The sequence below is a fragment of the Aotus nancymaae genome, unplaced genomic scaffold, assembly GCF_030222135.1.
Source record: "Aotus nancymaae isolate 86718 unplaced genomic scaffold, 86718_ANA_hifiasm-v0.15.2.pri h1tg000059l, whole genome shotgun sequence".
Taxonomy (NCBI): Eukaryota; Metazoa; Chordata; class Mammalia; order Primates; family Aotidae; genus Aotus; species Aotus nancymaae.
In genome coordinates this window covers 54251694-54277262 of record NW_026988473.1, presented here as the reverse complement: position 1 = coordinate 54277262, position 25569 = coordinate 54251694, and the positions used below count along the sequence as shown (strand labels likewise).

Genomic DNA, 25569 nt, shown 5'->3' with positions numbered 1-25569 from the left:
TTCACCACTACCCCACATATCCATGTAATAAAATAGCACATGAACTCCTAAAATTTATACAAATACATTTTTAAAAATAAAGTAGTAAATGGACATTTATTTTAACAGACAAATAAATTCATGCTTCTTATGAGGATGCCAGCCTGCAACCAGCAACAAAGTTAAAATTCTTTATAATTTGAAGGAGTACATGCTAAAGGGACCAAATAGCATAATAACTTTGAAAAGAGAGAAAAATTGTACAATGAAGCTGGAGGTAGGAGTGAGGTTAGTGCTCAACACCTTTGTAACATCTGTTCTGCTCCTGAGATGCATCTTTGTAGGCCTCATACCTGCTGCCCTAAGGTCCTGGCTTCATTTGACCAAAAAGTCCACCTTTCAATATAAATACCTACCAAGAATACCCACACTGATAATCTCCTGCTGTGAACCACACATTATTTCTGGAAGAAAAAGAAGGTTTAGTGACCCAAGATGTTAGTGTAAGAAGCAGGAACAGCATTCAGAACTCTATACTCCCACAGCAGGATTGAAGATGGACCCATCTGGGCACTAGACTTACCAGCTCTTAGAGCTGTAAGACACTTGCGGTACTGATAAGGAAATCTGAGCTCATGAGTGGCAAAGTGAAGTGTCCAATATTAGAAGCCAAGTCCCATAGTTTGTAATATAGTGCTTCTCTTTTCCACTTATAAATTTATCAACGATTCACCATAGCTTTTATACTCTCCTCATTTTCTATCTCAGATTGATAGGTTAGGCCGAATTCTTTTCCAAGCGAAGCAGTCTCACAAAGAGACTCGACTCCAAATCTGTTTGGTTCAAGTCCCATAGGTAACTGTGTTCCATAAAGGAGGCTGCAGCAGACAGAGAGTAACCAGAAAGATATGCACATGCTTGGGGACTCCACCGTGGCCAAAGCTGTGGGTGAGGAATGAGAAGGCACGATGTAGAAAGCCAGGATGATGCCAGTGTGGGAGCCACAGGTACTCAGAGCCTTGTGCTGGGCATCAACAATGTGTACACTTGATTGCATGAGTATCAATTTAAAAAAACAATCTGAAGTGATAATACAGTAACTGGTAATAGCGCAGTTTCATCACAGTCTAATTCACTCAGAAAATAAAATGAAAAATTTGTCACTCAAAATAACAATCAGAAAATATCATGTTTAAATAAATCCAAATGTGTAAAACTTAAAGAAACTACGTTTTTTACAAAGAAACAAAATTTAAATAAATAGAAACATTTCCCATTTTAAAAGGAAAGACTGCCTATTGCAAATTTCTCAATATTCCTCCAATTTATAAGTATAATAGAAAGCCAACCAAAATCTCATTTGGTCTTTTCTGAAATTTGACATCTGCTATAAAATGTACTTGGAAAAATAGACAAAATTAGCCAAAGGTAGTTTACAATGCCAGACATTATTCTTTTTGTCATTAAATATTTCAAAGTTAAAATAATTGAGGAAGTGTAGTACTAGCAGATAAAAAGCAAAGAAACAAATAAAAGCCTGTACACATATGTGGGATATGGTAAGGAAGACATTTTAATGCAGTGTAGATATTTGCAGGACTCAGGGGTGTAAAAATTTTAATATCACAAATTCTGCCCTGCTCTACTTTTTTAGGGGTAGGGATTAACGCAGAAATGAAATTAACTTGATTTATTGCAGTGATTAAGAGTATGGGCTCTGGAATTAGACTGTCTAATCCTGGCTGTAATATGAAGATGCTTTACAACTTTAAGTGATGTACGTCCCCTCTTCATTTGCCTCAGCTGCCCTCATCCATAAAATAAGGATACTGCTAATATCTGTGCTAAAGGACTATTGTGTGGAATCAGATGTAAAAAGCTGGGAACAGGACCTGACATATAGTAAAGCCTTAGCAAATGTTAGCTATTATTAATTAAATAAATATAAGTAATGAAACCCTAAAACATACTGAAAAAATATAGACGTGTTTATGATGAAGATATTAGGATACCATTTTTAAAAAAAAAAAGAGGAAATAACACAGATGCTTAAAAGCACTTTATATTGTTTGGATACCTTTCACCTTAACTGCTGTCTACTTTCCTGGCTAATTGTTATGCAAATCAGCTGTCAGTACTCCAGACTTTACCACTGTTTGCTTTTCTACTTTCTAGCAAATCTCTTGGTCTGAAGAAAGAGTACAATTTCTTTGGAAAGAGCTAGCCAGTAGGTCCAGCATGACCAAAGCTCTGTGACTCTATCTTCTCTTCTCCATCTGTATAACCCCCTTATCCTGTCCTTCCACAACCCAGATTTGATCTTGGGCCATTGCTGATAGACAGTAACAGGGACAGCAGATAGTAAGTCCTAGGAGGTCTGCTCTTTCAGCCACATCCAGCCTGCAGGGACCTCCTCCCACTACAATTCTAATAGCCTTTATTTTCCCAAGCTCAAGCTCTGGTCCTGTGGTATCTTTTATTTGATTTGTGTCTACCCAGTGTCCCTATTCACTTTCTCATTTGTTTACTCACTTACTCACTCATCATTTAACACTCATTCAATCATTGATTGCACACTTTCCACATACCAGGCCCTACCTTAGCTGCTAGGTAGAAGACAGTGACCCTCCCTGCCCCAGAAGCCTCCTTCTCCGAATTCACCACCTCGGAACCAGGCATAAAGCTGATGACTTTACTCTTGGAAGCTAGAGCAAGGATTTCAAGCACCCAGTCAATTGTGGAAAACTCTCAAGAGGTTATGGCAAGAGAATTATCCACTAAATGAACACCCTTCTCCCTAGCTAAGACTTTTAGACCCAATTCACCTGCTGTCTTCCCTGATGAACAGGGCTTAATTTCATATGAGCCTGAGGCTTTCTTTGGCCCAGATGGAAGGCAGATAAAAGCAGTAACATTTCTTTCCATGAGTTTTTTTTTTCCTCAGACCTACCTGGACTTCCAAGAATGGAAATTGTGGGTTCAATGTATATCTTCCCTAGTCAGAGGTAGACCCAGAGAACTCGGCTTATGAGCTGAAGAAAATGGAGAGGCAAGACTTTCCTTTTCATTTCCCCTAGGACCACCATAAACAATAGGTTTTCTTAAATGTGGGCAAAAACTACCCCCTACGGGGAGTGGAGTGAGGGGAAATTGAAGGTGTATTAGTCTGTTTTCACTCTGTTAATAAAGACATATCAGAGACTGGGCAATTTACAAAGGAAAGAGGTTTACTGGACTTACAGTTCCACATGGTTGGGGAGGCCTCACAATCATGGCCAGGAGGAGCAAGTCACATCTTACCAGGAAGAGAGCTTGTGCAGAGCAACTTCGGTTTTTAAAACCATCAGATCTCATGAAACCCACTCACTATCACGAGAACAGCATGGGAAAGACCCGCCCCCCTGATTCAATCATTTCCCACAACACGTGGGAATTATGGGAGCTACAAGGTGAGATTTGGATGGGGACACAGAGCCAAGTCATATCAGGAGCCTTGTGCTCCATGTTTCCCCTAAGGCTGCTTTTATCTCCTTTAAGTCATGCACTAGTAGCTCAAAGTTACACAGGCTGATCAAAATATCCTGGGCTCCAAGTAGAGGTTCCCTTTCTCCCAATACTGACTCTCTGACATCTAAACACACACCACAGCCACTTTGAGGTATCCTCCATCAAGACCTCTTTACTTCCTTAATTAGAATATAATGTGAATGTTTCTTATGTTTACACTTCCATTTTGCAGTGAAACTCTGATTTAACAGACCATGTTTTGTATGTATGCTTGTACATGTGTACAGAGAATGTGCCCATGTGAAGATGTATTTAAGTAGATATGCATTGCATGTTTGTGTGTTTCTCTGCAGTGTGTTTACCTGACACATTTATGTGCATATGGACTGGAAAGCATGATTTACTGGCTTGATTTATGAATTGTAACACTTTTACCCTAGAAGTACATGGGTAATGAAAAGCATCCTTGAATGCAAACAAGAATTTAGTCTGAGATGCCAAGGGCATCTTCCATGTGTTATGCACCTCCAACCTCAGTGCTTTTGTGCATAATGGCTCTTCTGCAGGAAAGCTCTCCCCTCCTCCTTCAAAGCTTTACCTACTTAATTCTTACTACGTTTTGGATTTCAGTTTGCAGTACACACTCACTTTCTGTCTCCCCAGACTAGGTCAAGCCCCTGTTCATGCTATTTCACAGTTGCTCATCTTTTTCTTTATAGCACTTCTCATAGTTTGTAATTACATATAATGCAAATGATATAGTCACAGTTTGCATATTTCTTGCTATAAGATCATAAACTCATAAGGACAGGGCAGTGAGTAAAACTCTTTTGCTCATATTGAATTCCTAATAGCTAGCAGAATGCTATACACAGAGTAGGTCTTCAATTTTGAGCTTGAAGTTGCAAAAAAAATTACCTCTCTGAATCTAGCTACAAAGCTACAAGGGACTGACTGTATAAACACAGTGAGATTCAGGAATCTGAGAAGTCACCCTGACTCCTTTGCTGCTCTGTCTCTATCCGCTCAGAGATCAGCATGAAATCCTGGAAGCGAAAGGCACTTGGGGGATAGTCTTCAGGGGAAATAAAAGTAAGAAACTATACCCACTTTTCAGTCAGGCTAGTGGTAGGGAGCTCGGAAAACCAGAGCACCAGGCAGTAGCTAGTACAGGTTACAAAATCTGAAGAAACACTGGAAGAACACCAGGAAAGTTGCAGGCCTCAACCTTCAAAGGGTTGCAGCAACATTTCCTCCACTGTTCTTCATACATGTGAGTCTTCTAACTTCAGATCTTTTAGTTTCCCTCCAAGTCCTTCCATCCATATAGAGACAGCCGTTATCACCACCTCTTCTCCCGTATCCTTCCTTTTTCTCATAGCCCACAAGAATGAGACTCAGGCAAGTCGACACTGGAGATTGGCTGTGATTGCATCTCAAGATAGGCATAAGCAGAGCTCAGACCCAGGCCCCCCAATGGTACAGTGGTGCCAGTGGTTGACTTATAAACAGCACCTCCACTTTGTTCTGGCCCTTAGTCTTCCTTGTCGACTCTGGAACAACATTGCCTCCACAATAAAGGGCATCAGAGTAAATTTGGTTTATAACGCAGCTGTATTCAAGAATGGGAGAGCTAGGGAAATAGGATATGGGGAAAAGGCACAGAGGAAAACGTATGGTCTGAATGACGAGGGCTCCTATGACTGCTTCAGCTTCTCCACAGCAGCATTCATGTCGCCCCCCGTAGCAATGAGGGCCTGAAGATTGGCTTCACGATTCAGAAAGCCCATGGACCGCAGTTGCTCCAGCTGCACCTGAAAGTGAGCCTCAGGCTGCAGCTGCTGGGGGTTGGTACTAGGTGAATCTTGCAGCATATGGAGAAAGGGAGGGGAATGGAAGCCCAGCTCTGCAGAGTCCACTGCTGGGAACACCTCAGGAGGTGGATTTGGGAGAGGATCCTCAGACAGAAGGGCATTTTCTCTAGACTCTATACCTCCTGTCGTACTACCCACCTCTGTTAGGCAAGGTGTGAACCAAAGTAGGAGGTGAGGTGCTTCGATAGCTAGGACCTGCAGACCCTGCTCAATCTGCAGCAGGGCTTGCACGGCACGGGGGTTTACCATAGCTGCCTGAAGGTGCATCAGCAGTGGCAGCTGTGGTTGCGTCTCATCCTGCAAATGTGGAGCTGGATTCATGCCATCTGGCCTCAGAGATCTTGGATAAACTGGGGGTGGCAGCCAGGGAGGCTCAGGGATTCCAGTAGTGGCTGCCGTGGAGGAAGAGGATAAGGGAACAAATGGAACCCTGTTGGCAGAATCTCCCAGCCCCGAGACAAGATCAGGCAAGTTTGTGTTATGTCCAGTAGAGCTTTTCCCTGCACCATCTTGGTCTCCACCTTGTCCAGTACTGTTCTCTGTGGGGTATCTCAGGAAAGCTGGGCAGGAGGACTTTCCCTTGATTGCTACTGACTCCTTGGGGAGAGGCCGGCCTGACCCAGGCTCCTGAGATGAAGGTGATGATGGGGGAACTCTGCTTACTGGTGGTGGTGGTGGTTCCTTGCTTTGGCTGAGAGCCGATGCAGTCCCCTGCAGATAAGTTCCTAGGGACTGGGGGTTCTCATGCAATTGCTGGAGATAGTCATAGAGCCCTATATTACCCAGAAAGTTTGGAACCCTATTTCTAATGTCAGGTGCATTCTGATCCCCATCCTGCCTTCCTGAGCCCCCATGTGTGGAAGTCCAGGGGTTAGGGAGAGGGTCACAATTTTCCATTCTAGAAGGTTGGCTGGTGGTGGTGGTGGCATTAGCAGTAGCAGCAGTGGCAAAGGGATTGCCACCAAACTGTTCCTGGACTGCATTAAGCATTGGGTCCATAATATCTGTGTACATAGTGCACAGCACATTGTAGCCACCAGGAATGCTCTCCAAGTTACTAAGCACCCGGTCCTGGCTACGCATCATCTCCTGCATCATGGCAGGGTTACGTAAAAACTCCAGTATCTGCCGCATAATTTCAGAGTTGTTGAGAATATGCCCAATCTCAGGGTTGTGCTGGATCAGCTGCTGTATATGGGGGTTGTCAAGAACCAGCTGGCGCACTAGGTCCGTATTGGACAGCAGACCCTGGATGAAGGGGTCATCAATGAGCTGAGCCACAAATTCAGGCATAGACACATGCTGCCGCATTAGTGAGCTTGTCTGGTCAGGGAAGCCACCGGAGGTCAAGCCCAGCCCATTGAGGCCTGTGAGGAAACCTAAGCTGAAGGCAGGGGGCCCATCTGCTGGGTAAATGGAGCCTGGTTGAGGGAGTGATCCAGAACTTGGGCCCGGGGCAGGGACAGAGGCAGCTGGGCACTCACTGCCCGTGGCACGATGATGCATCTTGATGACCAGGTGGACAGTGAAGCCATCTTGCACTCCACACTGTGCCAGTGAGTCGGGGTCCTTGAGGATTTTGCCAGCAAAGATTAGAACAATCTGATCAGGGTGGGCCTTAAAGCGCTGAGATATCTCTTCCTTCAGCTGCTGGATGGTGCATGTGTCTGTAACTGAGAAATCCTCCTTGTCTTTGGGTGTCTTCACTGTCACCTTGATGAAGTGGGGATCCTGGACTGGCGCTGGGCTGCCCTGTGGCAGGGCCTCTCCACCTTTGGCCATGGTGACAGCAGGAAGCCCAGGTCTGTGGAGACACAGCTGGGGGCATGGGGATGGGAGACCAAGATCATCCTTTTAGGCAATGGCAAAAGTAGGAAGGATGAGCATAAAACGGGGCTTGAGTATCACGATAGGGAAAGCTGCAGGGTCTACACGAAAGGGTCCATGATGTTTCTAGGACAGGATGCTCTAGGAGGATTATGAGATTCGGACATGCTGGAGTCAGGGGAGGGAAATGCAGGGCCCTGGGAAAGAGGTCTGTAGTTGACGAGTACAGGGACAAAGGTGGGAGGAAGGGCTTAGTCTGGGGTATGCATACCAGTCAGTGGTGGTCCTGTCCTACTCTTTATGCAGGGCTCCAGACCTCCCTCATCTTGCTGCACAGCCACTCCTGAGGCCTTCTGGGCCAGAACCCGCACTCTCAGGTCCCTTCTGTGACCTCAGTTCTGACATCACAGCCTCACACAGTGGATTTTTGAGTCTTCTCTAAGGAGCTCTAGATCCCTGGGAACTCTTGCTCTCCCATTTTTTTACCACTTCTACTTCCTCCACTTCCAGTGCCTTCTTGCAGAGACTTCTGTGGAGGCTCAGACTGGGATTGGAACGTTATAAAACATCTCCTAGTCCTCTCTGTCTCCATTCAGACCCACATTCAGCGACTTCCTGGTCTAGGGATTTTTTCCTGTTATCCTATGTCCCCGTTTTCTGTCTTATTCAACATTAACGTGAATTCTTTACATACTTTCAAAGTATTGATTTGCTGATCAATAGGATTTGGAGTATAAGGGAAGAATCAAACATAACATAACTTTTTTAACTTGAAACTCTTATCCCCCAAAGGAACTGAAAGGATTGAATATGTACTAAGTTAAAGATTAGAAATAAGCATGTTTTCTAAATTAGCAAGTTGTTCAACAGTTTTCCATACATTTGATATGCCCATTTTATATACAAATGAAGATATAGAATAGTAGCTGAATATTGTAAGTCCACAGTTCATTAGCATTCAACGGACTAACACTGAGGACTGGTTTGGATTAGCTAGTTAGTGCATATAGGGAAAATAATAGAGAATTTAAAATGTGAGTCTTGTGGCTCTACATTTAGAAATCTGGAAGATCAGAAGGATTTGGCAAAGGAAACTGAGAAAAAATAACAGTAAGGTAGAAAAAAAGGAGAGAGAAACGAGAAAGGAAAAAGGAAGAAGAGTTTCAAAAAGGAGAGAGTAACCAACCATGTCAAATGATGCCGTTAGGTCAGGAGAGAGTAACCAACCATGTCAAATGATGCCATTAGGTCAGGAGAGAGTAACCAACCATGTCAAATGATGCCATTAGGTCAGGAGAGAGTAACCAACCGTGTCAAATGATGCCATTAGGTCAGGAGAGAGTAACCAACCGTGTCAAATGATGCCGCCAGGTCAGGAGAGAGTAACCAACCGTGTCAAATGATGCCGTTAGGTCAGGAGAGAGTAACCAACCACGTCAAATGATGCCATTAGGTCAGGAGAGAGTAACCAACCATGTCAAATGATGCTGCTAGGTCAGCAGGATGAGGACTGAGAATTGGCCACTGAATTTGAAAAATAAAGAATTGGAGACCACAATGAGACTAGCTTTGGAAGAATAGTAGAGGTAGGAAGCCTGATTAGAGTGTGTTTCCAAGCAAATATTTCATGAAAAACTAGATCTAGTAAGAGTATTACAAATGCAAGAAAGGGGATAACGGCTGTGTGGGAATGTGAGGTTAATGACTTTTTAGATTTTTTTCTTAAGATAATAGTGTATGATGTTTATATTCTGATGGAAACAATCCAGTGAGTAGAAAAAAACTGATGCATGAGGAAGGAAAAACTATTAAGTTCTCAAATAGATAAGTTAGAGAGATTGGGAGCAAGTGCCCATGTGGAGAACTTGGTTTAGGAATATGAACAGTTTATTCATGATAGCAGACTGGGAGGCAGAGTGTATTGGGACAGATGTAAGCTAGTTGGTTGATTTCATGGTAGACCCAGGTAGAAGTCTCTTCTGATTATTATTGTCTCTCTTGTTAAAACTAAGCACAACCTTAGGTAAGATTTAGATTAAGAAGTGGATATTGAAGATTTGAGAAGTAAAAACAAGATATAAAATCATCATCTGAAAGAATAAGTGTTAGGTTTTGAAGAGAAAGCAAGAGTTAAAGAAAGACACACACACAAGCACACACACACACAGAGCAAATGCAGGCTTTATGTTCAGCATAAAACCCACAGAAGTGTGGGACCAATCTAATGCCAGACCCCACCACTGCTTATAGGCTGGGCCAACCTATAGGTATGGGCGGGAAGGGTCTGGGCAGTATGGCTTGCTGCCCAGCAAGATATTGATAAAATGTTCTCGTGATGAGGCAGTTTGGTCCTCATTTTGGTGGGATGTCAGTATGGTGTTCATTGGAACTTTGGCCAGCAAGATATGATAGAGATGTAACTTTAAATGGGCCTTTGTCTGTCTTGTGGCAGGATGTTTCTGACAGCCTGAAACCCGTGAAATATTTCACTTTGACCAAGGTCTGCAAAATAGTAGGAGAATTCACAAAATGGCGCAGTTTGGACTAACAATATGGTAGCGAATTAACCAAGACATTTCCAGGTATGATCCCCAGATTGGCAGCATAAACATCACCTGGAAACTTATGAGAAATGAGAGATTTTAACCCTACCATAGACCTACTGAATCAGACACCCTTGGAATGTCATGTAGAAATCTGTATTTTAACACACCCTCCAGGCGATCCTGGTGCAGATGCTGGTGAGAATCACTGGGCTGGGAAAATGCAGTTAGGGTTACTAAGATGGTAATTAAATCTTTTGGTAATAAGTTTAAATGCAACTAGTCAGCACAGTTGTTTGCTTTTCTTTGCCTAAACAGAGACTAAGTGAAGAGCTGAGTATCACCATGAGAAGTTAACTAGGCGTATTATGCCACAATTACTATATCCATGGAGCATGAAGTGGTTTTGGAGCCAGAAAACTGGGCTGAGAAGCAGCAAGATGGTGCAAGAATGACATCTATCCACTTCCAGGTCCAAGGGAAACAAAGATGCAGCCACTGCTGGAGAAGCAGTGTCTTCAGTGGACATCCAGATCCCCATTATAGAAAACAGGTAGAATCATCTTTAGAAAGAAGGTTGTAGATATGTAGGCTTCTCTATTGCTAGGTTACAACTTCTAAATGGTAGGGTGCAAAGGCTTGGAAAATGGGTGACAAGTAGAAAAATGAGTCAAGTGAGGAATTTTCAGAGTATATTGTGATGAAAATAAGAAAGATGACCTGGATAGTTTGAGCTTTTTATGCAAGCTATAGCAAAGAGGGTATGAAGCTTAATTATACTAAATGAGGAGGTAAAAAAAAATCAATTTTCACTGTAATTTATTTCTTGAGACTTATCTTTTTGGTAGGTGTGGAAGTGAAGTAGGGATCTTTGGCAGTGAGCTTTCTAGAAGCACTTGGAAGTTTGTAGGCCCATCCTTCACTATCGCTGATGATCGTGCTGGGGCTCAGAAAAAGTGGTCTGTTGAGCACACAAATCTCCTTTGTGTGGGTCCCCTTTAGAGTCCAGAATCTACTTCTCACCACCTCCCCTGCTCCCACCCTAGTGCAAGAAACTACTATTTCTCAACTGCTCTATTGTAAAAGCCTCCTAAATGGTTTCCCTGCTTCCCTGGTTTTCCTCTACCACAGTCTATTCTCTACTCTGAAGCCACACTGATAAACTGAACTACTTAATTTCTTTGCTCAAAACTCACCAGTGACTGTCTATTATATTCACAGTAAAATCCAAAGATTTCGCCAGACCTATAAAACTTTTCAGTCAACCAGGCACAGTGGCTGTCACCTGTAATCGGGGTGGATCACCCGAGATTGAGAGTTTGAGACCAGCCTGACCAACATAGAGAAACTCCGTCTCTACTAAAAATACAAAATTAGCCAGGCATGGCAGCACATGCCTGTAACTCCAGTTACTCAGGAGGCTGAGGCAGGAGAATCGCTTGAACTCGGAAGGTGGAGTTTGTGGTGAGCGGAGATCGCGCCATTGCACTCCAGCCTGAGCACCGAGAGTGAAACTCTATCTCGAAAAAAAAAAAAAAAACTTTTCACAATCTCTTTGACTTCTTCCCCATCACCCCTCCTTTTCGTCCATATCAGCTACATCACCTTCTTGTAAACATAGCAGGAATAATGCTACCTTGGTGCTTTTACTTTCAGACAGCCACTGGATCATCCTCTCAGTGAAATGCACGTTCAGTTCTCCTGATTACTTCTGATTTCTGCTCAAATGTCACCTTTTCAGAGAGGCCTTCCCTGATTGCCTTATGTAGAATATCTCATTTTGATTCATTTTACTTCACAGCACTTACTACCGAACATAACTTGTATCTCCACTAAAGAGAGTAAAATCAATAAATAAAGGATCTTTGTTTTTTCACTGCTATTTTTTCAATGCCTAAAACAACATTGAATTATCATGGTAAGAGTGTATTAAATTATTTAATCATATAAAAATTAAAACACAAGTAATTGCATATCTTGCCATGCTGGGATACTCCAGGTGAGGCAAAAAGAGAAAAAGATGGGCATGGGCAGCCCTGGAAAATGCAAACTACAAACATAAGATATACTGAAGGAGATGATACTCTTGGAGGGTGCTGCGCCCATGGAGGGCTGAATTTGTGGTGACTAGGATACATAATGGAGACGGCAGCAGCTGCATCTCTGTATGCTAAAGAGAAATTGGTGACAGCCCATCACCATCTTATAATGGTGGCAATGTCGACTAGTAAGAGGCTCTGATGATGACTGTTCATTAGGCTGGGTTGATATGTGAATTCACCCTATTCTGGCCCACGTATTAAAAATCCACTTTCAAACTTGAACAATTTGGGTTTGAGAAATTCAGACAGTCTTTCTGAGTCAATATCTGGACCTGTCTATGTAATATGTTTCTTTCTGTTTGAGCATATTATGATCGTTTTCCTTATGTATGGGTCTGTTTAGGTGTCTCTAGGTATTCGCATCTGTGTTTGCACATGACTATGTGTGTACTCGTATGTGCACTCTATATGCCTGTATGTGTGAATCTTTTACTATGTGAGCTTGTATACATACATGTGCCTGTCTGAGATGACACGTTCAAAATGATCAATTTCATATACCATGCTCAAAATGCTCATGTTTTAGAGATAAAAACATTATTTTTATCTCTATACTAATATGTGCATGTGGTTTGTGTGTTAACGTACGTATAGTATGTGAGACAAAGATATCACACATTTTTTTTTAAATAAAAAAAGTAAAGTCAAACCTCAGATCAGTGCAAATAAGTGTAGCCATTTTATTGACAGATGTTCCAGCCTTGGCCAATGATCTATTTTTCAGCACAGGAAGCATTGGTTGATAACTCCTATTCCAGGACTTCTCCTGACTGGAAGCATCAGGAGAGGTGGAAATAGCAAATGAGATGTTCAGGTGGGTTAGCAGGCAGGTAGCAAGCAAACAAGTAGGCATGGTGGTTAGAATCTGCAATCTCTTGAGCTTGCGGGTAGCAGCATTGGTGTCCCCTTCAGTAGCAATGAGTGCCTGTAGATTGGCATGATGGTTCCCAAATCCCAGGGAACCTGGAGAGATTCCATCTGTTTGCTAAAACAAATCTCAGGAGCTTGCAGAGCGTGGGAAGCATCCCCATCTGGGAACCGTAGCCTCTGCAGGACTGTTCCAGACTTGTGGCAGCACTCAGGTCCCTTGGGCTCAGCTATAGCTGGAACATTTCAGGACCGGGGCACTGTGTCAAGGTAACTGCAGCTGGGGGTAGGAAGCCAACCCAGGCCCCATAGGTAGGGTGCAACCCAAGGCAGAAGAACAGGAGCCTCTGTGGCCAGCAACTGGAGACCCTGCTCAATCTGCAATATTGCTTGTTATGCTTTAGGGTTGGCTAAAGCAATAAGCAGGTCAGAAATCTGTCTGCTGCAGGAATGTGGGCAACTGCTGCCTCCACTGTTTAGACAGCCTGGGCATACTCATGAACAACATAATCTGAGCTGCCAGGTAGGGGTTGTTCATAAGCAACTGCATCATGCCTCCTGTGACCTGGGAGCTGGTCTGCTCATCTGACAGCTGGAGATCACCCTCTAATATCTGCCCGGAGCTACTTAGAGAAACAGTGGCATCCTTGTATTATTCCTGAGGCTGCTGGGTAAACTGTATGCTAGGTAAGGCTGGTATCCCAGCTGGCTGCTGAGTGGCACAGATATGGCTCTGGCCCTTGGTGGAGATTGTAGCAGTGTTGACCTTGGAAGTGTGGTTGACCTTGTTGGGGGTGTCATTGGCCGAGATGTTTGAAGATAAACCACAAGAGCTATTATAAATGACTTGGGTTGTAGGATGCTGTGAGAGCTGGTCTCGTTGTTCCTGGGACGGTGGTGGAGGTGGAGATAAAGACTGGACTTGTTCCAGCACTCGTCCAGCCAGGAGAGCTGTGAAAGGGTTTCCTCCAAAAGGATCTTGCATGCTGTTCAGCATTTGATCATTGACATCAGCACAGTTCTGACCCAGGGTATTATTCCCACCTGGCATCGTCTCTAAGCCAAGATACGGCTGTGGGTTCAGTGGATATTCAAGGTTTTGCGAAGATTGGTGGCGCTGCATTATCTCTTGAATCATAGCAAGGTTCCTGGCCAGCTCCAGAGTCTGCCATAAGATCTCAGAATTGTCAAGAAGGAGGGAAATCTCTGGGCTCTGCTGCATCAATTGTTGCGTGTCTGGGTGTTCTAAGATGAACTGTCGCATGAACTCCATGTTGGACAGAAGCTGCTGGATGCTAGGATTCTCCAGCATCTGTGCTATGTGCTCTGGATGGCTCACTTCCAAGTTCTGGGTATGCACTTTGGGTGTATCAGATCCCACGTAGTGGGCCAATTCCACTGGAGCTTCATTCGTATCTGTTGGTTGGTGCAGCCCACTGCTGTTTCCTTCAGTGTTTCTGTCCCGGTGGCAGGGATCATTCATTGGCAGGTCCTGGAAGGAATGGGCTAGAGATCTGGAGCCGTTCTTGGACTTGATGACCAGGTAGATGGTGTGACCATCCATAATGCCCTCTAGCTCAGTGTGTCACAGTCTTTGAGAAGACGGCCCATGAAGACCAGCACAAGCTGGTCCATTTGGCATTGGAAGTGAGCCGATAGCTTCTCCTTGAACTGCCTCACCAAGATGTCATCAGCCACCATAAAGTCTTTCTGGTTGCCTGCAGTCTTCACTATCACTTGAGTTGCACTTGAAAAGATATTTTTGTCTGCAGGGAGACCTGAAGAACGTCCACTCTGGGACATCCTGGATGTTCAAGAGATGGCATGCATGAGCTTTAATGGGTAGACAGACAGGGAGCAGGAGGAAGCAGGGACAGAAAGGGTGAGGGCAGGATAATGTTTCTGCTGGCCTTTGTCTCAGATACTGTGTTCTCAGGCCACAGGATAGTGTTCTTGTTGCCCAAAAAGGGATGAGTGACCCGGCTGGGGCCAGGTATTTTGTGATGTGCCCTCACCCCAGTTCTCCAGATGTGGCCCAGCTGAGGCCTGGCATGGCTGTTGATTCATACTTCATCCATGGTGGACAAAGTGGTTATGACTTCTCCTAGGGCTACCCCTCCTCCTACCCGACTCACCCAGGGCATGAATCTTCAGAAAAGGGGTATTGCGATGTCAGCTCTATCCTCCAGCCACTCTGGACCAGCTGGGGAAGGAGGACCAGTTCCCTACAATAACTTAAATAGGGGTCCAGGTCCCTACAGTAAACTAAAATAGTTTTCCAGAAAACAGGGATGAAGTTCTCAGGATAGAACCAGTAAGAACACAGAAAAGTAAATAAAAAACAAATTTTAAATGTGGAACTTGTGTTTCTGTGTGGTACTGTGTGTGTGTTCCTTATAGGGATGTCAGACTTGTCTGAAAAGTTGGGTCTTCTGAAGCCATAGATAAAACCACACTCCTGTAAGAATGCAGTCTCTCCTATAGGGAGGAGCTCTTCAATTGTTTTAATGATCTGGAAATGTGGGACTTATTTACAGTCTAGATTTTGGGATTCTAAACTTAACTGTGCTCCCATATGGTGGGGAAAATGTTCCTCTGTCGTAGGAAGCAGGAGTATGGGTAACCAGGAAGGCTCTTCATAGGGACATTCCAAACTAAATATGAATGAGCTGTTTTTTATAATACATGTTTTATTCACATATCACTTGATCTCTTCTACATGTCATTACAGCCGAAGTTTTAGAATGATTTATTTCAATGTCCTAACCCACTCTTGTGTGCCACCTTTATGGCAAGGCGTTAAGGGGGAATGTTGTCTGTAAATCAAGAGGTGGGAGAGGAGGTGGTTAGTAGTAAAATTCTTAGGGGACAGGTGCAGGCAACTAAAAAGCTGGATTATTGGTCCCATATAAATTTGGAGAATTGTGTTTGATTTTTATTTAGAAGCTGATGACATTTCCATTAATAGATATGCTAAAATGTGTATTTACGTCTATACTGATATTTAGGTGCAGTTGGAAATAATTTTTTATATGAGTGAGAACATATATGTCTCATTGAATGTATATATGATAGTATATGCATTTCTGTATTACTAGGAAGGCTTCAGGGTCTGGATTTTATATGTTCCATCAACCTGCCTGGAGAGGGAGGAGCACAACACAGACAGGTAAGGAACAAGCAAAGAGCTCAAGCCTATATTGAGCTTCAATACAATTCAAGCCTGTATTGAAGACAATCTAAGGGATGACAGACAGCTGGCCAGGAGACTTTCTGCTACCAAACCAACGATTCTTTATTGAGAATATCTAGACCCCCAGCACCATCCATGTCAGATCCTCACCATGCTGTGTTGGCAGTTGCTAACTTACTACAGCAAGACTCAGGCCTAAGCACTTCTCTTGCAATTGCCCTCAAAAGTGAGATCGATCCGGGACAATGAAAATTGATTTTCAGACCAAGATTTTGCCCCTTTTATCCCCAGGGACCTCACAGGAAGGTAGAAATAAGAAAGGGAACTTTCATGTCCCACTCTAATGACCAGGTCCCCTGCAGCTTCTGCACTGGAATCAGATGTTCCCAACCCAAGACTGACAATTCTAGATCACAGAACTCTCAAGTTCTAGAAGCTGTATTTATGATTCTCCAAAAGGAATATAAGATGCCAAAGCATCAAAAAGAAAGGGTACCATTGTGTGAGCTAATATTTTACTTTTTCCCTATCAAATCCACCTAGATCATTATTAAAGGGAACCTTAATGTGCTGATTGAGATATTAATTACATAAGGAATGCACTACATATGATCAATGCCTCCCAATCATTAGGGCCAATCACCATTTTGGGATGTGGTCCTCCTGGAGGTAAGGAAGAGGACATGCATCTACCAATGCTCTGCCCAGCCCTGGGGTCTCAGGGTCTGAAAGCCTTGTTAGGTTTGACAGGTTTTGGTGAAACATGAACCCCAGAGGGCCTCTTGGCTGGTGGTTTTGGTAGCCTGCTATTCATTGTCAGGAAGGTGAGGTCATAATTTATCAGGTAACCATCATTGAAGACGTACAGCTTGTGGTCTGAGGGGCAATAGTTGATGCTCTGCAGTTTTTCCAGCATCTTGTCCAACAGGATGCTGAGGCGGCGCTCCTGCCCAGTGGCGGGGTCAAAAGCGTAAAAGACCTCTTCTTGGTGGGTGCTCCGTGAGCGTAAAGCATAGAGCACCCCACAGGCCATGAAGGCCCCTGACAGGGCTGGCTTGTACTGGCTGGTGTGCCAGGTTTTCTCCACTTCTAGGGTGCTAGTGTTGAGAAGACTCACAACCAGGTTGCCCTTGCTCTCTTCAGTGGCATAGAGAACCCACAGCCCCTTCTCATCACCAGCAAAATCTAAGTCCTTCCAGGGCCCACCAGCATAGGAAAAGCGGTTGTTATAGGTAGCACCAGGCAGCGGACGCCGCAGCACCAGGGTGTTGGAGGAAAGTTGCGTCTTGGCCATGTCACTTGTGCCTTAGTAGTTAAAGTACATAAAGTTCTTGTACACAACATTTCCACTGCCATCACCATAGCCCATCTTCCTCTCTTCATAGTTTGTCAGCAGCACGAGGTCATTATAGGATTTGTACAGCCGATAGTAGTCAAAGTACCTGGGCCAAGCCCCCACGTTCAGAATTATTGGGTGACAGCAATAAGCAAGGTAACAAAGAGCTATAAAAATGGGCAGATCAGTTTGCTAATTAAGAGCAGGGGCTTTGCTCTCAAACAATTGACTTTTAGTTCATCTTTTAATTACTCACCCATGACAAAACAAATAATTATTTTAAAAAGTTACAGTAATAATAATAGCCACAGTGCCCATTAGATGCTATATATGCATAATCTTACTTAATTATAATAACAGCACTGTCCGGTAGGTTTCACCCTCACAGATGAGGAGACTAGGTCTTAGAAAGGTTAAGTCATTTGCTCAAGACCGCACAGCTTATAAATAAAAACTGTAAAAAAAAAAAACAAGCTACTTTATTGACTGTTAGGACTGACCAAAATAAAGCAAAGAACACAATTAGTAGAGTATTTGTTTCAATGAGCAATCAAAACATAGTAGCTATTATTTTTTTCTCCCTTATGGACATTCTTCTGTATCTAGACTTCACTGCCTTCCTTCCTTCCACCTGTTATTGAGATGCAAGGGTCCTGTAACAAGACATATTTCTGGAGCTGGATTCAGGGAAATTTGTTCTCACAAGGTCACATTGGAAAGTTCCTTAAATTATCTGTCAGTTATGAGTAATCTTGTCTCCTAACTTTGGTCAGTAAGTCCTAATTACCCATAAAGATTGTGAGAGGGTTCCAAGGCATGTAAATGTATTTTATACACTACAAAGTGTAGCATATATGAGTTAGATGCTACAAAGTATAGCCTATATAATACATTTTATATAAGCATAGAAATTAGAGAACATTATTTGCAGTGATACTAATTTTCAATAACACTAATCTTTCTGAGTTGAGCTTCAACAGGGGCTCTTCAATGACTGCTTCAACCTATATTCATGTCTTCATGTCTCTCTCTCACAATGGGTCTACATCACATTTCCACACGCACTGACTTTTAACATTCTGTGTGTTGGGCCTACCTCCTAGCAAGGCTGACAATTTATTGAAGGTCTTATTCATCTATGTATTGACTCTTTAAGTCACTCTTTTATCTAATAAATATGTATTAGCACCTATGTTGTACCTACTTTTCTATGTAATCTCATGTAATCCTCCCATATATTTATAATTATCTTCATTTTACATATGGCTAAAAAAGGCTCTGATATGTTAATTCATTTTCCCAAGGTCACTTAACTTAAGTGGCAGTACTGAGTTTCAAACACAGGTTGGCTTAAGTCCAAGTCTCAGGCTTGGCCAGAGACATGTTCTGAACTTCTAAGCAGGAAGTTAGGATTGTGAGGCCCAGATGTAGACGAGTTTGTCCTTTACATAGAATCAGAGTAGAAGTAGAACCATATTTGAGTTACTACGGTATTAAAATTTTTAGACAGTGGATTTGTGAAGGAAGCTCAGAGCAATCTGGGCCATGCTTGTCTCATGAGGAGAGCTTTAGGAGGTGACCTGTCAGGCCTAGGCTAGGTTTGCTTTGGAGCATACTTAAAATAGAGAGAATCAGCTGCCCTGGGGCTACAAAGAAACCTTTGGGTCAGGGTAGGAGACATTTGAAATTAATCTGATTGCAGAAGTCACTCAGGGCTCACCTGCCATCTGTACGTAGAGGGGCCACCCAGTAAAGGGAAGAGGCTGGATTGGCTGCAGAGTCTCGGCCCCAGGCACCTGCCTTGTATGAGAAGCCTCTCCAATTGAGCTGCACCACAAGGGGGTTGCTAACTTTCTGGAGGTCTCCATGGGCACAAGAAGCTAGAGGAGAAAGCAAGCAAGATATGAGCCAGGTTTAAAGCACACAACTCACAGACAGCTGAGTGTGAAAGTATAGTAACTATGTGTGGATTTGAGTTTGTATTTATGCACCTGAGTGCATATACAAGCATATCAGCAGGTTGATTTTGCATGAACATAGACTATTATGTATGTCTGATTATGGGTGTTCATATGTCTATGTATACATATGCCCATATATGAGAATACATCAATCTTGGTCTGCAAGATTGTAATCTCATGTAATCTCATGTAACATGAGACACACAAAACAAATAAATGAAAGATTTATTCTCTATCAAGATTTATAATTTAGCCAGGTGCAGTGGCTCACGCCTATAATTCCAGCACCTTGGGAGGCCAAGCCAGGTGGATCACCTGAGGTCAGAAGTTCAAGACCAGCATGGCCAACATGAAAAAACCCTGTCTCTACTAAAAATACAAAAATTTGCTGGGTGTGGTGGCATGCATCTGTAATCCCAGCTACTTGGGAGCCTGAGGCGGGAGAACTGCTTGAACCCAGGAGGCAGAGGTTACAGTGAGCTGATATTGTGCCATTGTACTCCAGCCTGGGCAACAGAGCAAGACTCCATCTCAAAAAAAAAAAAAAAAAAAAAGATTTGTACTTCCCTTCCCTCAGTTTACCATAGCCAATATGCAACTCCCAAACTGGTCTCTGGAAAGATAAGACCTTGAGAAATTCAGTCTGTGAACTCACCCGGGGGGAGGGGTGGTCCAGGGTATCTGGAGCCCTGTTCTTTCTCTTTATCTCTTTCACATTCACTTAGTTGACTCTCAAGGACATCCACCTCCTTTTGGAGAGCACCAAAGCCGCGCTGGTCAGAGTCAGCCAGAAGCTTGAGTGTGAGACTGGCGTTAGTCACCTATGGAAATGAGATGCCCGGGAAGTGGGTTGCAGAGTGTTCTTAAAACTGAATTCTGGCTGTCATATTCCTCAGCTCAGAGTTTTCTTCCCCCAGAAAGAAATCATGTTAGAAATTGTCCAGTTTGTGAGGTTAGAGAAGACAGAAGGTTGTGACAGGGAGAAGTTTTTTTGTTTGTTTGTTTTTAATTTTTCTTTTTAAGACAGAGTCTTGTTCTGTCGCCCAGGCTGGAGAGCAGTGACGCCATCTGAGCTCACTGCAACCTCCGTCTCCCGGGTTGAAGAGATTCTCCTGTCTTAGCCTCCCAGGTAGCTGTGATTACAGGTGGTAGCTGTGATTACAGGTGCCCACCACCATGACGAGCTAATTTTTGTATTTTCAGTAGAGATAGGGTTTCACCATGTTGGCCAGGCTGGTCTCAAACTCCTGACCTCAGGTGATTCACCTGCCTCAGCCTCCCAAAGTGCTGGGGTTACAGGCATGAGCCACTGCACCCAGCCTGGGGAGGGGTATTCTTTAATCCATTCATATACGTGGCTCTGGAGTCGATAGAGGAGGTCCCCAACCACACTAACGCCTCCCTTGGCCTTAAGTTGAGTCACCAACTCCTGTGCTCCCTCCAGCTCCAGGCGCAGCAGGTTGAAGGCTGGGTTCTCATAGGGAGAAGCAAGGGCTCTGGGATTCCTGGACTCCAGTATATGGCTCATTTCCAGAACCTCATTGTCTTGATCTTCAATGGCGCGTGCATACTCACTGACCTGGACCTGTGGGGGATGAACAGGAAGTTGCCCCAAATGTCAACACCTGTGGCTTCTCCCATTCGGTTGCATCCTCCCAGGACAAAATTGCCCTATTTTCATCTTCCAGTGGACCCATACCCATTAAATTCATCCATTACTATGGGAGGCACCCCCTAAATAAGCCTCTCTATAGTCTGTTACTATCACTGGAGATCCCAAGGATAGTACAAAATTTCCCTTCATTCTAAGGATTCATCTCAAAGATGAGGGCTGTGCCACTTCCTTCAATTCATTTTCTCCTTCCAGGATTCATCCCCATGCTGTGTTTAATAGAGACTCTGCTTGGATAACTCCCAGTCCCAGCCCACAGATCAAGCACTTACTCTGGATAGCTTCTGCTCATACTTGCAAATGAGCTCCTGAGCTATACTCTGTAGCTGTTCCAGCTGCTGCAGGGGGATGGGGTTATTGGATAGGTGAACCACACAATGGCATGTGCCTCCTTCATCCACAGAGCTTGACACACTTCTCACCAGCTGCAAAGCATGGCCATAGGCACACTAAGCATAATGAAAGATGTTGGGGCACCATGGGCTGTTTGCCAACATGAAGCAGAAGAGGTTGAGCCTACTTTGGAGTGCCAGAGAAGCATTGCCTCTGTACGGGGGTTTCTTCTTGACTGTCAGTTTGGGCATCCCTCTGTTAGTGGGTTGAGTTATACTTCCCTTGATTTCCCATCGTTGAAGCTTCAGGTCCCTTCCAGCACCTATTGGTGGGGCCTGCCTCACCCTACCTCATGCACTGGCTAAATGTGGCTGAAGTTCACATTGCTGGAATCCAATTTTTCTTCAAGGCCCTGTGGGAGAGAGCAAAGCTGGTCTGCAGAGGTATGTTAGGGGATAGGCTTAGGAAGCATCAGTTGTCTACAGTATCCCCACTCTAGAGATCTGGCAGATTCCTACAACTTTACCTTGTATTGAAGACAGCAGGGATAGAGAGTTTCAAATCATCAAAGAAGTGTTAGCAGTAACAATATTGTGATACACCAGTCTAGATGGATATTTAGCATTCACAAGACATAACAGAGGATGAATTGTAACCCACATTCTATAGTTGAAAAACATGAGGTTCTAAGAGTCTAAAAATATATTGCTAAATTATATGACAAGTAAGTGACATATAAGTAAGCTTCAAGCTGCCCCCAGGTCCCATCTTTGTTCTAGATCCTATTCTCTGACACCTAAGGAAGTGGCAGACATCAAAGCTATGTTGGGGTGGGTATGCAGCACAGGACAAGAGGGTAAGGCTGGGAGGCAGCTCCTTGCCTCGGCTAGAAAGGGAGAGAGGGAGATGTTCTAGAGAGGTGCATAATTTGATCTCTCCTCCCCTGTCATATGCCTATCATATTACTTGCATACTCAGAGCCCAAACACACTGATTCCATAGCCATATTTCCTGAGTTCTAATCCTGACTCCGGGACACCGGACAAATTACTTAATTTCTCTGTGTCCCATTGTCTTAATATGTATAATGGAGGAAAATGTGATGTTTATCTTATTGTTTTAAGAATTATAAATACAGCTATAGGGATGATAGATAGATAGATAGATAGATAGATAGATAGATAGATAGATAGATAGATAAACAGACAGGTAGAGAATATTTGTAGCGTACTTAGAACAGTGCCTGCCCTGCCTCTGGTAAGAGTCCTTATATTAGTTATATTTCCCTAAGTCCATCTCTTAGTCTCATTTTGGAGCTGGATAAACCAGCACTAGATTCAATCAAGACTCCTTTCCAACTTTTTTACTGTGCATACGATACCCACTGAGGTTTCCTTACAAAGTCTTCCAGAATTAAAATGTCTGTGGCCCCTGTTTTTCTCTGAGATATCTTCTCTTAAGATGATAGCTTAATCTGGTTATGTCTTCGGTCTGCAATTCCAGCCCAATAATTTAGCTTTGGAGGATAATAAAATAAAGATTACACAGCCTTTTATAACTACCTTGAGCCCTTGCATCCTGAGCACAGGAAGAAAGTGGCAGATTTTTGCAGAAAACAGAGCCTCATAATTGAGTAGCAGACACAGCCCAGAGTCCTTCCTCTATTGCCTTCACCTTTGTCTTTCTTTGCTCCCCTTACGTCCATACATACAAGCAAAGGGAAAATCAGAGCATGCAGGGTGTCCCATCTTGCTTTTCTTCCTCCCTAGTTCTGTCTACCCTCACTTTCTCCCAGAACCTGGAGGTTCTTGAACAGAATCGGAGTGGTGAAGGAAGCCAGGCCAAAGCACAAAACAATCTCCATCTACTGCTGTGATCCCTCCGCCCTTTGCCTGTACCTGAGGCTCTCCTGGGAGCACCAGGGACAGCAGCTGTAGAGCGGTCAGAAGAACTGTAACAGGCTGCATCTTGCATCAACTACAGGAGTGGAGTAAGTACTTGGGGCTCCCCTGGACTTTTATTTCTAGTCTAAGTAAACAGTCTCAGTAGGAGGGGGTATACATTTTGACATTTGAAAGGGCTGAGAGGATGAAGGGGGTGTGGTGGGGGTATGGAAAGGGACAGATTGCTGCCTCCAAACATGGGGGTAGTGAGTTTATTACTACAAACAGGGTCTTCCTCATCCATCCCTCATCTTAGATCTTCCCCCACCCTGCTGGGCCCTCTTGTCCCAACAGATTAAGGCAAACCTGAGACATCCTGTGGGGGCCCTGGGATGGGTCCCTTTCAGGAGGGATTATGATGTTTCCCTCAACTTTGAGAAAGGGAAGTCTCAAGAAGGAAATGCAACTCTACCTGTTCAGTCTCAAGAACAGAAGTCATTTACTTAACTGTGTGCACTTGGATGAGGGCCAAAGTGTATATCTGGGGGGATCACTTCAGCAACGCTGTAATTGACTGCTCTATTATATACCTTCCTTTACCCCTAGCAATTTGTCTGCTGCGCTATGCCAGCTACTGTAAACTTTTCCATCCATTCCACTATTCAAATGCTTCCCGCAGTTCCTCTGGTCTTAATGCCAGCTGCCCCTGCTGCATGTCCTTTAAGAAAGTTCCCTTCTAATATTTCCTAACCTGCCACAGAAGGCTGTGGAGCCTCAAGTCTTCTGGCCTGTGAACTGCCGTTATCCCTGTAGAGAAGGAAGAGTGTAGTTCCTGAGACCTCAGTGTAGACACTGAGTCACAAAGCTCAGTGCTCTTAGTGCCAGCCACCCAAAACTATTCTCTTTTCTTCTGCTATCTCTCTTGAGTATTTCTCAGACAATAGGTACTGTCACGTTCACCCAAGTGCCTAGGAGAATGTTAGATTTTCTATGAAGAATGTGTTGTTCCATTTTTCTACTGAGGAATTTTGTCTCTGTAGCTCTACTACCTCTATCCTTTATTGTTTCTTTATTTTTCACAGACCTTTAACTTTAGATAAGATGGCTGCTTAGTATAAAGTTCCTCTGCTTACTCATCTCATCCTTCGGAATCCTTGCCCTAGCATATATACCCAGTAGAGAAAGGTATATGAAGCTGCCACTTCCCTTCCGGGAAAAGATCTGAGAAGTTGTGTGGCTATACGACTCCAGGAAGACATTCCCAGAGCTCCGTTGGACAATCCTTGCTAAGAGATCATATCCTTATCTTACCTACATATTCTCACCCTCTCATTCCACGCTCAAGGCCAGAGATCTATTCTTCATTAGCTTCTCTAGCCTGGCCCTGCTGTAGCCATGGGGTCCAGAGGAGCATGGAAGTTAGGAAGATAAGAGAGGAATGGTTTAGGAAACCTAAGCTGCATGAAGCAGGAAACCTGTCTGGGATCGATGTACAGGTGAGTGATGCTAGAACTAAGGCATCTTATGGAAGAAGGGACATAGCAAAGGAAAAACAAAAGAGCAGATAGAGCATGAAGCATGACAACTGGTGCTGGAGTTGTCCCCATATTTTGCCATCTACAAATAGGCCTTAGAACAAGTTGAAAACACAAGAGTAGCCTTAGTATCTGATTAAAGTAGGGAAAGAGCTTAGTGAGGAAGCTACAGTATTGTCCACTCTCTTCACACCCAAAGGCAACAGGTCTTCCAAGCTCTAGGTACTAATCACCCAGGTCAGAAACCATGCCCATTTCCAGAACTGTGTTCTGTTTTATTAACATAATACCATTTCTCCAGCTCCTCCTGTCTTCATCCCCTCAGCAAGCAGAGTCCTGCTTAGTGTCAGACATTGTACGAGGGGCTCAACTCAGAGACCTCTTTCATTAATCAGGGTTTGGCTAGATAAACTGATGGAGAAAATCTATGATCCTGGTCCTCAGGCTGTGTCCTAGACCTCCTAGCCTGTCACAGCCTGGGACCAACCACTTCCATATGTGTGTAATCCATCTATGGAGATCAATACAGGCTTAGAGATACCAGAAATAGACCGGGCACTGCCACCTGCCCAGAAATAGCTGGGCAGAGAGAGGTCAGTTCAGTGTGTTCTGCCTACATGATGGGTGATAAAATAGGACTGGAGTGAGCATAGGTCCACCTGACAACAGACGATGGAGATGCTTTAGTCAGAGCTCTACCCAGACAGGTCCTGCAGCATCACTTGGTCATCTGGGCACACACGCTGAAGAAAACAGGGATCACATTTATTCCTGTGGGGAGGCCCTCTCAGGGCCCACTTCTTCACTGCTCCTGCCCAGAAAAGTCGAAGCAAGTGCCTGAGCCTCTGAACGATCTGTCTAGTCGGCACTCCATAGACACAGGACTGAGAGCTGGAGACACCACCATGTAGAGGTTAGCCAATAGGATGTCAATATGGCTGGGTACTGTGTGACAAC

At 43.9% G+C, this 25569-nt stretch overlaps 2 protein-coding genes across 3 annotated transcripts; both read right to left on the bottom strand.

Moving 5' to 3' along the window:
- Positions 1-4895: 4895 nt before the first annotated feature.
- Positions 4896-7542, bottom strand: UBQLN3 (ubiquilin 3). Of its 2 annotated transcripts, none has more exons than XM_012456433.3 (2): positions 7459-7542; positions 4896-7211 (listed from the first exon to the last, which is right to left on the bottom strand). In XM_012456433.3, the coding sequence occupies exon 2, from the start codon at positions 7140-7142 to the stop codon at positions 5184-5186; it is 1959 nt and encodes a 652-aa protein (XP_012311856.1). In that variant the 5' UTR covers positions 7143-7211; positions 7459-7542; the 3' UTR covers positions 4896-5183. The 2 variants fall into 2 exon arrangements, with proteins under 2 accessions (XP_012311856.1, XP_012311855.1); XM_012456432.2 differs by having other exon boundaries at positions 4896-7178.
- Positions 7543-13092: 5550 nt separating this feature from the next.
- On the bottom strand, positions 13093-14766 carry UBQLNL (ubiquilin like). Its single transcript, XM_012456345.2, is given in 4 exon segments — positions 13093-13138; positions 13140-14274; positions 14277-14609; positions 14715-14766. Coding segments are annotated over 4 exon segments (1566 nt in total).
- Between the last annotated feature and the right edge of the window lie 10803 nt (positions 14767-25569).